Genomic DNA, 15,683 nt, shown 5'->3' on the forward strand with positions numbered 1-15,683 from the left:
TGACATTAGTCATCACTCTCGTTCGGTGACTGAGCCTAGACTTTGTTCCTGAATAACACAGCTGTGAAACTCACTGCCTACTTGACCTCTCCACTTAAAGAACTCACAGCACTACTTCAAATTCAGCATCTGCCCCTACCCCCAACCACACCTTATTCTCCCTGATCACTCCATGTGTCAGTGAATCGCACCACTCTGACAAATTGCTCAACCTGGAAAAGACATTTTCCTCCCCACACCTCTTGTCACTGTCCCCAGTCTAATCATCAACAAATTCTATTGCTTTTCCTTCCAAATCTTACGCAAATCCATCTGCCTCCTTTCCATTTCTATTGCTGCCAATCTTGCACATCTATACTGCAATCGCATTCTATGTGCTTTCCCAACAGAACGAAGTCAGCGATGGCAACAGTGAAAATCATGATATATAATAATAATTAAAGTATTATATTGATCAATAATACAGCAACATATTTATTATATAACATGTATAATTATACTACCATGTGTTTATTAATACAATAATAATAAACACCTTTGTGCTTACTCTGTGCCTGGTACCATAAGTACTTTTAGTTGACTGCTTCATTGATTTCTCATAAGCACCCAACAAGAAAACTGCCATCATTACCCCATTTTATAGACAAAGACATTTAAGATTTTGAGCAGTTAAGTGACCTACCCAAGGTTCATCACAACCATGATCATATCACAACCTCCAACACATACCACACACAATCACCACTCCTCACTCCACCACATAACACACATTCAATGCCTTCTTGTGGCTTCTAAGATAAAGTTGAAAACTCTGACCAATTCTCCAGCTTCATTCCCCTGTGGGAAGTGACCCAGCTACAGCACTATTCTCGTAGCTCCTCAAATGTTTCATGATTTATTGCACCAGGGGGAGCTTTGCACACCCTGTGCCCCTCTGCTTAGCATTAGTTATTCAATAATCATTTATTAAATGCCTAAAATAGGTCAGGCATTAAATTGTATTGAATAAATGAATATATGAAGAAACAGAAAACTATGGGTGTGGAGCCCCAAATGTCTTCATGGTGGAAAATTGATATTCTGGGGGCACAAGCAGCAGTTCAGAGCAAGAGATAGTTAATTACCCTTTTAAGCATGGTTTACTTGTCTTTGTATTCCTTGTGCCTAACACAGTGCCTGCAAAGAGAGGCGTATAGTTAATGCTTACTGAAGGAATACACTGCCTGTACTAGGAGTTGTTTTCTCTCTACCTTTTAAATCCATACCAAGAGACAGCCCAGGAAGGCCTGGTTAGTTGGGGAGCAACATTTGCTCTGACAGGTGGACATAAAGCACCTGCCCTGGGTACTAAGGTTTTCAGATTCATTCGCCTGATCAAGTACTTGATCCTATCAAGGGGACATTTAGAAATAGGGAGAGATTAAGCCCTTTAACTGATTGACTTCATATTTTCTGAGAACCTAGAAAGCGGGGAGACGATTTCAATTTGATTAATGTCATATCCAGTTTACATTCTAATTAAGGCAGGTAATAAACACTTGTCAACCACTGCAAGTGCATTTCATCACAAGCCAAACAACATTGCTCTTTTCTTTGAAAAAGCAAAGTGAATATGAAATACAAAACACACAAAAAAATGGAGATTTTGTTTTTGTTTTCTGTTGCACAACTTTTGCCTTCCCATAGAGCTGTCATTCTTATTCTAGTTGATCTGTATTCGAAACATAGAACGTTTTTACATCTCACTCCATTTATTTTAAAACCTGTGCCATTTTTAAGATTCTGCATCATGTTATTTACTGTGAGTAGAGAACTCCTAGGGTTCATGATTGTGTTGAAGCCAGACACCTGTCTTATAAGCATAAAGCCACTGCAGTGAAAGTGGCAGCTTAAGCTATGGCCCCGTTGATGATACCTAAAATTCCTGTTCAGACCAAGACTCCACTGGAAAGGCAGGAGAGGAGAGGAGACAATATTAAGAAAGATGGGGACTGATCACACATAAACTAAGTTGCGTACTGGAGGTGGGTGTATATTAAGCACAGTTCTCTCACTGGCCATTGGACTTCACTTCCAATACCACTTCAACCTCTAGAAGTTTTAACACGTTAAATGACTGATCTAACCAATGATTATCTAACCAACAGTTTAATAATAAAATATTGCACAAAGGTTCCAAAAATAGGAGCCCATCTCTGAAAATTCAATCAGGTTTTCTCTCTCTCTTCAAGTGAAAATTATGATCAGCCATGTTAACAATCAACATTCCAAGCTTTACTCTTCCATAATGGGTCAGGACACCACACCCTCGAAATGCATGTGTGACATAGAACCAGGACTGAATTGCATTCTAATTCAGTAACTAGAAACAAGAAGGGAAGAAAACATAACTAAGAAGGAAATCATCATGAAAGTGTATGTTCTCTTTGAAATGCTGCTAGTAGCAATCATGACTTAGAACAAAAAAGGAAAAGATGGGGCACAAAAATGTAAATTTTCCACTTATTATTTATCACAATTTTATTAAGTTAAGAAATAAATATTATACTGTGAAGAAAATAAATATTTTAGAAAATCTACTAAATTATAGAACAAAAGGAAAAGGAACTAACATGTCCAGGCTCCTTACCTACATTTTTTGACTCTAACCTCAGGACTGAGAGGGATGTACGACTTTTACATTTTTAAAGATTAGCCTAAGGCTCAAAGAAGTTAAGTCACTTACTCTAAATCAATCAGACAAAAAAGCTATAAGATAAACATACTTGATATTCTGTAAAGGAGGCATGAACTTTTTTTCCTGCATGAAACAGAACAAATAGGTGTGTTTAAGGCATTTTATTTAAGAATCCTTTGGAACTCTCCTTTTTAAAATTTCTCTTTCTAAATATACACATGCACACATATAACATATAATATGTGTATTTTATATGTAATATATACATCTATTTATATATTAGCCATATATTTTCTGTATTATATATGTATATTTAAATATATATGTTATATATTATATTTTTTTGCTCCATTGGCTTTAGCCAAAATCATACTAAATGCAAAGTGCCTCTTCCTTGATATAGATTTCCAATACTAACTAGAGAGATACAGGGCTCAGGAAAAAAAAAAATGTTTCTTAATCAAAATCAAGATACAAAAATTGAAAATAATACTTATAAAAAAAAAAAAACCTGTTCTTTATGACTTGAAGATAAGTTTTTTAACAACTGCTCAAGGCTGAGCCATCAGATGAAGTTCACATGAGAGGAAAGAAATCAGCACAGCAGACTCTGGAGTCAGAATGCATTCAAGTTCAAACACTAGCACTTAATGGCTGTCAACTCTTGGGCAAATTACCGAACCTGTCAGTATTAAGATCTACAAAAGGCAGATTTTATAGATACATAAAATCTATAAAGTTGATAAAATAATCACATCTACATCTAAGTGTAGTGCTTGTTTATAAAATGCACTCATGCAGGGTGACAAACACTGGAGATTCATCTTGACTTGCCTGGCAACCTGCTGGCTAGAACTAGGAGTCCGAAGAGTCTCCCATTTTGTAAACCCAACTCTCCAAGGAGCCCAGTGGCCTCTGACTACAACTAGTAGGAACGTCCCAAGGGCTCCAAGTCCTGAGCATCTGGCATTTATTTCTAGCTTCCCCATCCAGCTGATGCTCAACCTCAGATGACTTGGCAACTGAGCTCAAAATGTTTATTTCTTCCTTGAGAAGGCAGTTTTCACCCTTACATTACAAGAAGGTTGAATAGCAGTCAGGCAGTGTGTCGTCCCTCAAAATGCAAACCCCAGTTTACTATGTAATTGCTTCCTCAGATTTCAGCATTCCTCTCAATGAGATAACGAGAAATGGAGACCACATGCCTCTTTCTGCTCACCATTAGTCTCTCCAGTAAAGCCTTATCTCATGGAATGTGGTGCCTACCTTTTCCCATCTTGTCTCCATTTAGTAAATGGTAGCTACTCCTAGTTCCACTACCTTGGAATTTGCTCCTTTTGTAAAGGAGGCTGCAGAGGAGATGCAGTAGCCTTCAGGACAATCACCCTGTTTATGAAGTCAGCTATGTGAAACGTCCTGCCTGAATGGCAACAGATGTTCTCTGTCCATTCTCATAGTTTACCTGCACTCTCTTCTAGGCGCTGGCCTTATAAACCAAGTTTTCTGACATAGCATTTTTTTGAGCAAATTAATCCTAATCAGAGATAAAGTTTTAAGTTAATATTCCCCTAGTCTTTATATGTGTGCAAATAATTAGTTGTGTATGAGTTTTTAGAAATTCAAGGCATAAGCTTAGAAAATACACTTACAAGAAAACCCCAGAAGCCAAGAAGTACAGATGTGGCAACTGGTTTCTGAAAATTCGATATTTAGAGTTCTGAATTCTCAGCCTTAAGGTAAATTTAAGATAGTCTTACTGACAGAGAAAAGGATAAAACTGTACTTTGAAGAAGTATTCTGTGCCTGGTTTTTTGGTTGCAGCTTTTATGATATAGTAAAGAAACATAATGATTTTTTCATTTAAAAAAAAATGCTGAGAGGCAAAAAGGAGCATGTATCCAACAGTATGTCTCCCTCACTTAAAGCAAAACCCCAGAAATTCAATACACAGAAGCAAAGTAATGAATTATCTTTTGAAAAAATTTATAAAGGAAAGAAGTCAAATCTGCAAGTCATTCAGAGCAAAATATATGTTTCTAAACATATAAAAGAAAGAACTCCTGATTTCAAAGAATTTTATAGGCTAAAAACACAAGTGAGGAAAAATATTTTGGGAAAAAAATTATAGATCATGAGATGTAGCAGATGCTTCATCAATAAAGAAGCTCCAATTTTCTCCTTACTAGTAAATTTTCAGATTTTCACATGGAAATAGTGAATAGTTTTAGTGCCCCAAGGCAATAAAGAAACATATTATCTTAAACTTCTTGTCTTTTTACCTCTTAAATGTGCCCTGTCTTCCATAGGAGTCCTTAAATGTTTGCCTGCTTGCCATCTTACGCATTGCTATTTGGACAACATAAAATGGAGATTTCTAGGAATACTTGATGAGGAACTGCTGATATGACCCTAACTCAAGAAGATCTTTAAAAGGTGGAAAAAGGTGAGGCAGACTGTCGGCTTTAAATTATGTCTTTGCGCTTTACCTATAGGACTTCAACATACTCAAATATTCATTAATTGCATTAATTCCACTCTGTGGACCTGGAAGTGGGAGGAGGTGGAGAAATGCCAAAAGGGACGGGCTACAGGACTGGTAACTAGATGGAGAATCAAGCAAATGGGAGAAACAACATTTCCCACAGTTAAATGTTCAGTGAGCCACAGCCATTTTTTCAGTGCATAGCTTAGGGTTAAACTTGTTCCTCAACAACTTTTTTCAAAGCTGGTCTGTCTGTTACACCTAATAGACAGTAGGGACTGTTCAAGCAGGCCTGAACTAGTCTCAGTCTTGATGTCACTGACCTATAGCCCTACTCCACTCATGTCTGTTGTACCCAAAGATTAGTTCATCCATGACTGGAGCTGGCAATATGCACAACTCCGGGGGGCACTGTGCCCATGCATCACAGCATGCAGGATGCAATGGGAGAGGTACCCTGTGAGAGGTACCCTGTGCTACCCTGAGGGGCTTCTGCTAGAGGGAGCTCAGGCTGATGTGTTGCAGCTGCTCTCTCGTTAGAACCAGAGACTCTCAGTGTAATTTCCAGACACTGTAATGAGCTATGGAAAAAACGGATAAGGAGATAACATTTTTTCAAACATCAGTGATGAATGATACTCATTTACGTAATGAACAGTAGGCTCTGATGAGAGGTCTCATTTACGAATCCTTCAAAGCCTACAGGACTCTATGGGTCTTAACCGCACCCACACCTCTTTTGTCTCCTTCTCTGACCCATATATTCTCTTCCCCATCCCCAAACCCCGTCCATGTGTACTTCCCATTTTCAGTATGTCTCTCCCCTTACTTACACCTTCTCCCGTTCCTTTTGATCTCTTATCTTTCTTTCTGCTCCTAACTTTCATTTCTCTGCTCTGCTATTTTAAGCATCAACACTATGTCTCCTTGTCTTTATCCTCCTTGGTCTTTCCTTTCTTTGTCCCAGGGGGCACCATTCATCCCCACCTGCCTTTTGACTATTTACATTTTCCCCTGCTTCTACTTTCATCTCCTTTTGCCAATACCCAGTTTCTTCTATTTTTCTAGTTTCTTTTTCACTATTTTTCCTTTAACTGACCATGATGAGAAACCAAAGCACACTTGTACAGTGTCCTCCCTGTGGTCCCAGGTTAATGTTTCTTTGGTGCCTGTGGTCCTTGAGAAGGTACAGAAGACATTGGGGATTCAAAAGCAAATCTCAAAACCCCTAACACTTAAAGCTGGCCTTTTCATTGTACCTTGAACATATTGCAATTTTGTAAGTATTTATGATATATGCTGAAGAATATTTTTAATAATATTTATTTCTGGACTGCACAGGAGACTACTAAAGTGTATTCTTCATGTTTCTTAACCTCAAATATATATATTTTCTTCACTGGTTTTTAAATTCTTGGAAAAAATGCTTAAACTTAAAACTCATCTCAATATGTGTCTTCTTTTCTCTTAACTATTTGTGTACAGAAGAGGAAAGCCTGCCTCCCGGCCTTGTCCCACCCAATTACTACACCTACAGTAAAGTCTGCCTTTGGGCAGCAACAGTCACATGATTATGGAACTCAAACAATGATTTAGGCAAATACTAAGAAAATTTCCCAAATAATTTACTGTTTTCTTCAAGAAAATAGAAAATGAACCACAAAACAGAAGGAAGAAAAGAAGTAACAGACTCACAGACACAGGAACAAAAATACACGAGTTAGAATCCAAAAGCTGGTTCATTGGAAAAAAAAAAAAACATAAAATAGATTAAATACCAAATAAACTAATTAAGGAGAAAAAAAGGGACAAAATGCAAACACACAAAGTAAGAATTGGTTAAACGGGGAAGTAACCACAGAAACAGAGAATGAAAGGAATCTTAGGACACGATTTTGTTGAACAATGGCCAAATAAATTTTGAAAAATGGGATAAAATACCTAATACTGAAGAAAGCATAATTTGTTAAAATTGAATTAAAAAGATGTATGGGAAACAGTGTGGAGATTCATTAAAAAACTAAAAACAGATTTACCATATGATCCAGCAATCCCACTCCTAGGCATATACCCAGAGAAAACCCTAATTCAAAAAGATACATGCACCCCAATGTTAATAGCAGCCAATAGCCAAATCATGGAAGCAACCTAAATGTCCACTGACAGACAACTGGATAAAGAAGTTGTGGTGTATTTATACAATGGAATACTTCTCAGCCGTGAAAAAAAATGAAGTAATGCCATTTGCAACAGCATGGATAAATCAAGAGATTATCATACTAAAAGAAGTAAGTCAGACAGAAGAAGACAAATATATGATATCACTTATATGTTGAATCTGGAAAAATAATGACACAAATGAACTTATATACAAAACAGAAACAGACTCATAAACAGAAAACAAACATAGGTAACCCAAGGGGAAGGGGTAGAGGAGGGATAAATTAGAAGTTTGGAATCAGCAGATATAAACTACTATGTACAAAACAGATAAATAATAAGGTCCTACTGTATAGCACAGGCAATGATATTCAGTATCTTATAATAACTTATAATGAAAAAGAATATATACAAATGTATACTTGAATCACTACACTGTACACCAGAGACAAATACCACACTGTAAATCAACCATGCTTCAATTTAAAAAGAGAGAGAGAGGAAGATCTAAAGGGACTGATATTCAGGACAGACACTCCAGAGACTCTTATGGCAGGGGCCTCAAAGAATAAGAACTGAACCTAGCTGTACATGCACATTATGGCTGAACAGCAGCCTTTTGAAGAGCCATATAAAATAGGAGAATCTGACAAAGAACTACCCATAGAAGAGCCATAAGGTACTGATGGTTTAAGAGGAATTTCCACCAAAGCTTAAAAGATAGATAATTCTGAAGTACTGAAATTATTCTAGTACATAGAAAAAGAAAAAGAAATGGGCATTTAGTGTTTTATAAAGATAACATTTAAAATCAGTTAAAATGTTGAAGGAAAATAGATGATTTAACAAATATTGTTGGAAAAACTGAATAGCCATCTGGATTGACACCTCACACTACACACCAAAAAGAATTTCAAATGGACCAGTGACTAATATGTTCAAAATGAATCATTAAAACTACTAGGAGAAATGTGACAACATTTTAATCTTAAAATTAAAAGACCTTTTTAAACAGATGAAAACAAATCCACAAACCATACTGTGACATGGAGAGAAAATTAAAAACAGACTTATAATTTCTTGTATTTATGTTTTATACACTCTGGAAGGATACACAAGCAATAATTATAGGGAGAGAAGGGAGTAAACTAGGCTAATGTAAGTCAGTATGAGACACAGGCTTTCATTTACTTAAACAATAATTTGTATTATGTAATAATACCTATTTTAAGCATGAAGAAACTTTCTGAAAAGGGAATACTTCCTCATGATAAAATATCTAGAGGGTGGTAGAGCCAAAATTTAAATTAAAAAAAAGAGAAACTAATTGAACAACTATATGGCAATAAATTGGACAACTTGGAAAAAATGGACAAGTTTCTACAAACATACAGTACACCAAAACTGAATCAAGAAGAAACAGATATGAATGGACCAATTGCTAGAAATAAAATAGAATTAGCAATAAAAAACCTCCCTGCAAACAAAAGTCCAGGACCACATGGCTTCACTGGGGAATTCTATCAAATATACAAAGAAAAGCTCATACCAATCCTTCTCAAACTCTTCCAACAGACAGAAGAGGAGGCAATACTCCCAAACTCATTGTATGAAGCCACCACCACTCTGATACCAAAGCTAGATAAAGACACTATCAGAAAAGAAAACTACAGGCCAATATTGTTGATGAAGACAGATGCAAAAATCCTCAACAAAATATTAGCAAACATAATCAAAAAACACATAAAAAAGATCATACACCATGATCAAGTTGGATTCATCCCAGGGACACAAGAATGCTTCAACATACACAAATCAATCAACATGATAAAACACATCAACAAGAGAAAGGACAAATATCACATGATCATATCAATCAATAGATGCAGAAAAAGCATTTCATAAACTTCAACACCCATTTAAGGTTAAAAAAACTCTAAACAAAGTGGGTACATATGAAACATATCTCAACATAATAAAAATTATTTATAATGAAGATAAGCCAGCATAATACTTAATGGTGAAAAGTTGAAAACCTTCCTGCTAAAATCTGGAACAAGATAAGGATGCCCACTCTCACCACTTTTATTCAATAAAGTATTGTAGGCCCTAGGCATAGAAATTGAACAAGAAAAAGAAATAAAAGGGATCCAAATTGGAAGAAAAGAGGAAAATTGTCTTATATGTAGATATCATGATATTATATATAGAAAACCCTACAGGCTCCACACAAGTACTACTAGAAGTGAAAAAAGAATTTGGCAAGGTAGCAGGATGCAAGATTAACACACAGAAATCAGCTGCATATTTTTGCAATAACACTGAAATATCAGAAAAGAAAAGAAAAGAAACAATCATTTTTTAAAGTTGTATCCAAAATAATAAAATACTATCAATAAACCTGACCAAGGAAGTGAAAGTGTTATACATGGAAAACTACAAAACATTGACCAAAGAAATTAAAGATGACTTAAAAAAATGGAAAGATATTCCATGCTTTTGGACTGGAGAATTATTATTGTTAAAATGGCCATACTACACAAAGAAAGCTACAGATTTAATGTGATCCCTACCAAATTACCCAGGATACTTATCACAGAACTGGAACAAATAATCCTAAAATTTGTATGGAAAAACAAAGACCCAGAATTGCCAAAGCAGTATTGAAGAAAAAGGATGAAGCTGGAGGGATAACCCTCCTAGACTTCAGACAATACTACAGAGCTACAGGACTCAAAACAGCATGGTGTTCATACAAAAATATACATATGAATCAATGAAACAGAACAGACAGCCCAGAAATAAACCCACAAACTTTTGGTCAATTAATATTTGACAAAGGAAGCAAGAACATACAATGCATTAATGACAGTCTCCTCAACAAATGGTATTGGGATAACTGGACAGCTGCATGTAAATGAATGAAGTTAGAATACTCCATCACACCATACACAAAAATGAACTCAAAATGGCTTAAAGACTTAAATATCAGACTATAAACCTCTTAAAAGAAAACATAGGCATACATTATCTGAGATAAACCTCAGCAAAGTTCTCTTAGGGCAGTCTACCCAAGCTATAGAAATAAATGCACAAATAAATAAATGGGACCTAATTAAACTTACAAGCTTCTGAAGAGCTAATGAAACCATAAGCAAAACAAATGGCAACCTGCGGAATGGGAGAAAATATTTGCAAAAGAAGAGACCCACAAAGGGCTTAATTTCCAGAATATATAAACATCTCATACAACTTAGTAAGAAAAAAACAAACAACCCAATACAAAAATGGGCAGTAAAGCTAAAAACACAATTCTCCAATGAAGACATACAAGTGGCCAATAGGCACATGAAAAAATACTCATTATCGCTAATTATCACAGAAATGCAAATCAAAGCTACAATGAGGTACATCTCACAAGTCAGAATGGCCATCATTCAAAAGTTCACAAACAATAAATGCCAGAGAGGTTGTTGGGAAAAGGGAAACCTCCTACACTGTTGGTGAAAACTACGTTTCACCAGCTATATTCATTACATACGTTATGGAAGACAGTATGGAGATTCCTGAAAAAACTAAAAACAGACTTACCTTATGATCCAGCAATCCCACTCCTGGGCATATATCCAGAGGGAATCTTAATTCAAAAATATACATACACCCAAATGTTCATAGCAGCACTATTTACAATAGCCAAAACATGGAAACAACCTAAATCCAATGACAGATGACTGGATAAAGAAGCTATGGTATATTTATACAAGAGAATACTACTCAGCAATAAAAGAGAATAAAATAATGCCATGTGCTATAACATGGATGGACCCGGAGATTCTCATTCTAAGTGAAGTAAGCCAGAAAGAGAAGGAAAAATACCATATGATATCATTCATATGTGGAATCTTAAAAAAAAGTCAAACTTATTTACAAAACAGAAGCAGATTCAGACACATACAAAACAAACTTATGGTTACCAGGGGGAAAGGGGGAAGGAAGGGATAAATTGGGATATTGAGATTCACAGATATTAACTTACATATATATCTATAAAATAGATCAGCAACAAGCTTATACTGTATAGCACAGGGAAGTATATTCAATATATTGTAGTAACATGGTGAAAAAGAATATGAAAACAAATAGATGTATGTTCATGTGTGATTGAAGCACTGTGCTGTACACCAGAAATTGACACAACATTGTAAATTGATTATACTTCAATATAAATATATATCCATAAAAAAAGCACAAATAAACAAATGGAACCTAATTAAGCTTATAAGCTTTGCACAGCAAAGGAAACCATAAGCAAAACAAACCATATGGAATGGGAGGAAATATTTGCAAAAGATGAGACTGACAAGGGCAGTTTTCCAGAATATGTGAACACCTCATACAACTTAATAAGAAAAAGACAAACAACCTAATCCAAAAATGGGCAGTAGGCCTAAACAGGCAATTCTCCAATGAAGACATACAAATGGCCAATAGGCACATGAAAACATGCTCGTTATTGCTAATTATCACAGAAATGCAAATCAAAGCTACAATAGGTATATCTCACAACAGTCAGAATGGCCATCATTCAAAAGTTCACAAACAATAAATGCTGGAGAGGTTGTGGGGAAAAGGGGAACCTCCTACACTGTTGGTGGGAATGTAGTTTGCTGCAGCTACGTTTGTTACATACGTTATGGAAAACAGTATGGAGATTCCTGAAAAAACTAAAAATAGACTTACCTTATGATCCAGCAATCCCATTCCTGGGCCTATATTCAGAGGGAACCTTAATTCAAAAATATACATACACCCAAATGTTCATAGCAGCACTATTTACAATAGCCAAGACATGGAAACAACCTAAATGTCCATCGACACATGAATGGATAAAGAAGCTGTGGTATATTTATACAATGGAATACTATTCAGCCATAAAGAGAGAGTAAAATAATGCCAATTGCAGCAACATGCATGGACCTGGAGATTGTCATTTTAAGTGAAGTAAGCCAGAAAGAGAAAGAAAAATACCATACGGTATCACTTATATGTGGAATCTAAACTAATAAAAAAAAAAAAAAAGACAAACTTATTCACAAAACAGAAACAGACTCACAGACATAGGAAACAAAACTTATGGTTACCAGGGAGGAGGTGGTGAGAAGGGATTAGTTGGGAGTTTGAGATTCATAGTTACTAATATACATAAAATATATGAACAACAAGTTCAAACTATATAGCATGGGGAATTCAATATCTTGTAGTAACTTATGGTGAAAATGAATATATATATATGTTCATGTGTGACTGAAGCGTTGTGCTGTAAACCAGAAATTGACACAAAATTGTGACCTGACTATACTTCAATAAAAATACATATGTACAAAAAAAAAGTGAATAGTGCTTCACTTTTACCTTATAGTAAAACGTAGAACTCGCTTCTTCGTGGAATCCTGCTTTTTATTCAGATATTTCATCGGGTCCCGTTTTCTCAATGGTTTTTCCAGAGGAAGGACACAGGCATCAGGGGAGGGGAAGAAGAGTTTGGAGAGCACGTTGGCAATTCTCCATCCTATGTATTTGGAGAAATTTTCACCCCCTACACTTGATAAATCTTTTGTCCTGTAACTTGTGAAAGGATCAGTTGGGTCATTTATCTCGGCCTGTGTATAGAAAAGCAAAAAGAACCAGTTGAATAAGAATTAGATGAGAGAAAAAGTAATGTATTATTAAACAAAAGTTAAAATGTATCTTTATTTTCTTTGGCTAGTATTACATTATTCTTATTAAATAAAAACAAGCTTTAAAAGAAATAAATGCAACTTCCCAAAGGATTTTAAATATTATATCAAGAAATTTCATTGAAATAAACAATTAGGCATGAAGGAGATCAGTCTTGAAATTTAAAAAATTTAATGATACAATTTTTATTTTAAATTTGTATACTTTCTACAGAACCTCATAATCATTGATAATATTTACTTAGGAAGAAATCAAGCAATCAGTTAAAGTAATATAGATGTTTCAGTAAGTCAGAATTTCATTTCTCTGTGCATAATCTAAATTCTCCTTGAAGTCAGCAAAAAGTTTCTATAGAACAAAATTTGAGTTAAGTAAAACACAAAAAAGGCTTTATATTTAACTTTCATTGAAGATGTCCTAGGATTTAGATTTAGGTTGAACTGAATATGTCCTAATATAAAAAAAAAAGCTAACAAAAAATTCCACGATATTTAAGCAACTTTTATTCAGGAAACAGCAATTTTCTGAATTTTCCTATTTATATTCAATAATGCCCATGACTGATTCTTAATTATGTCTTCTTTTGAAAGGACTAGAGGAATATTTTCCTTCGGCAGGAATCAGTAATAAATGAAGATGTAAGTTTCAAACTGTCACATGTTACACTTTTTTTTAACTGTTGAGAATGTGTTAGTGTTAAAAATTCCCTTTCTCATAAATTAGTTGGGCACGGGCTCCTTTCATTTAAGTTTTTATAGTTTTATTTAATATTAGCCATCTTCAGGCAGCTCATTACCAGTCACTCAGGATTTATTTTAAATGTTTATAGATCCTATGGTAGAAAATGAAGGAATAAAAAATGTTTTTGTGAAGATGAACATCTAACTTAACGTCTTTAGAATTCCAAAATCTGGTTTGGCTCAATGAAATTACTGTTTAAAGACTGACAATTGCATTATCTAGACAAAATTATAGTGCAAAAAAATGAGATCGATTTTATGATAAAGACTGAAAAAACAAAGGGTAAAGCAATGACGAATATAGCAAAATGCAGATAAGTAAATGTGGAATTATTATGAAGGTATGAGAAAGAATAACATGCAAAGAACATCTTTAAAAAGGATAAGGTGAAATTCATGCAAATATACATGCATCAAAAAATGAAAAGGCCCAAAATAGCCTCGAAATGCTAGAAAATTAATATTGAAAATTTAGAAGAGAGCTCTATTTTTACTATTTCAGAAAAAGAGTTTTATCACTAGCCCTGATTGAACTATATCTATTCTTAAAATTTATTTGATTTCAATTATCTCTGGATGTTGGAACTAGTACATAATTATATTTATATTATTCTCAGTTTTATATCTCACTTATTAACTAGGTCTAATCATGGAACAAGCATTCAGTTTGAAACAAGAAATTAAATTGTGCCTAGGACATGTTGTACCTATCAGGATTTTTAGGACATTATTTAATCGCTCAAAGTTTATCTGCTCATCTATAAAATGGTAATCACAATACCTAGGCTGTTTATTCTACATAGTTTTCCTGGATTTTTTTTTCCATAAAAAAGGTACTTCAAACACAATATAGTATATAGTATTGCTTCAAACACAATATAATAGTATATAGTATTGCTTCAAACACAATATAATAGTATATAGTATTGCACAAACATATGAGTATGAGCTCTTCAAAGCTGAGAGTGATGAATGAATAGATGGGTGGGTAAACAAATGAGTGGACCAACAAAAACAATGTCTTCTCATGACCTAATTTCTCGTAAAATACATTGCTTCCAGGAGACCTGCATTATAGAATCCTGAGGTTCTTCATGCTGACTCATTTAGCTACTTTTTGCTTTCTCCTTCACATACTGGATAGGTTGTAGATCCAGATGCCAACTCTCTCAAGTAAGAGAATGAAGGCATTCCCACATTTTTCCCACTGGTTTCTTGGTTGAAAGCCCAGGTTAATTTTCCTCCCCCAAAGATGTCTAAGGCATTCAAGTTACAGAAATGTAGTTTCAAATATGGGTCCAATGAATATCTGCATTATCCAAAAAGGTTTTGTTTGTTTTCTTGCAGGAAAAAAGCCAGGAAAGCATAGGGGATTTGCAGTTAGAAAGATTTGCAATCAGTCTGGCTATTCTACTTACTAATTAAAAATGCAAACTTGAAAAATTTAGTTAACCTTCCAGGCCTATGTTTTCTGTTTAGTTTGGTCCCATCATTTTTTGTTGTGATATAGAGATAATAATAACCACCTCTAAGAGTTTGTGATGGTTCACTGAGACAACAAAGGATGATCTGTCTCACAACAGTGAGAAACTCAACAGGTTTTCAGCTCCTTTCAGGGTGACCCTAAGACAGTCACCAACACCCAGGCTTTTGCACCCTTCCCCTCCACCAACCTAGAGAAAACTTGATCCAACATTTTCACACTGAAAACAAATTTGTTACACTGTCACTTTCATATTTGCAAATTTATCAAACAGGATTATGATTATACTTCTGCAGTCAACCCTTTTCTAAAGAGTCTTCCTTCTCTTAAAACTATTATCTTATGTTATAATTCAGAGACTATGAATTTATTTCTGCCAATGATGCATAAATATAAATCAAT

At 34.9% G+C, this 15,683-nt stretch overlaps 1 protein-coding gene across 1 annotated transcript in view; it reads right to left on the minus strand.

Annotated features, from left to right (window-relative positions):
• The window catches only part of TMEM232 (transmembrane protein 232), a 239,302-nt gene that overhangs the window by 124,657 nt on the left and 98,962 nt on the right, over window positions 1-15,683 (minus strand). Inside the window, exon 13 of the mRNA XM_031448791.2 lies at window positions 12,732-12,979. Coding sequence (XP_031304651.2) covers window positions 12,732-12,979 — 248 coding nt within the window. The remainder of the gene's footprint in view (window positions 1-12,731; window positions 12,980-15,683) is intronic.

Source organism: Camelus dromedarius, chromosome 3 (genome assembly GCF_036321535.1).
Source record: "Camelus dromedarius isolate mCamDro1 chromosome 3, mCamDro1.pat, whole genome shotgun sequence".
In the NCBI taxonomy this organism is placed as follows: domain Eukaryota; kingdom Metazoa; phylum Chordata; class Mammalia; order Artiodactyla; family Camelidae; genus Camelus; species Camelus dromedarius.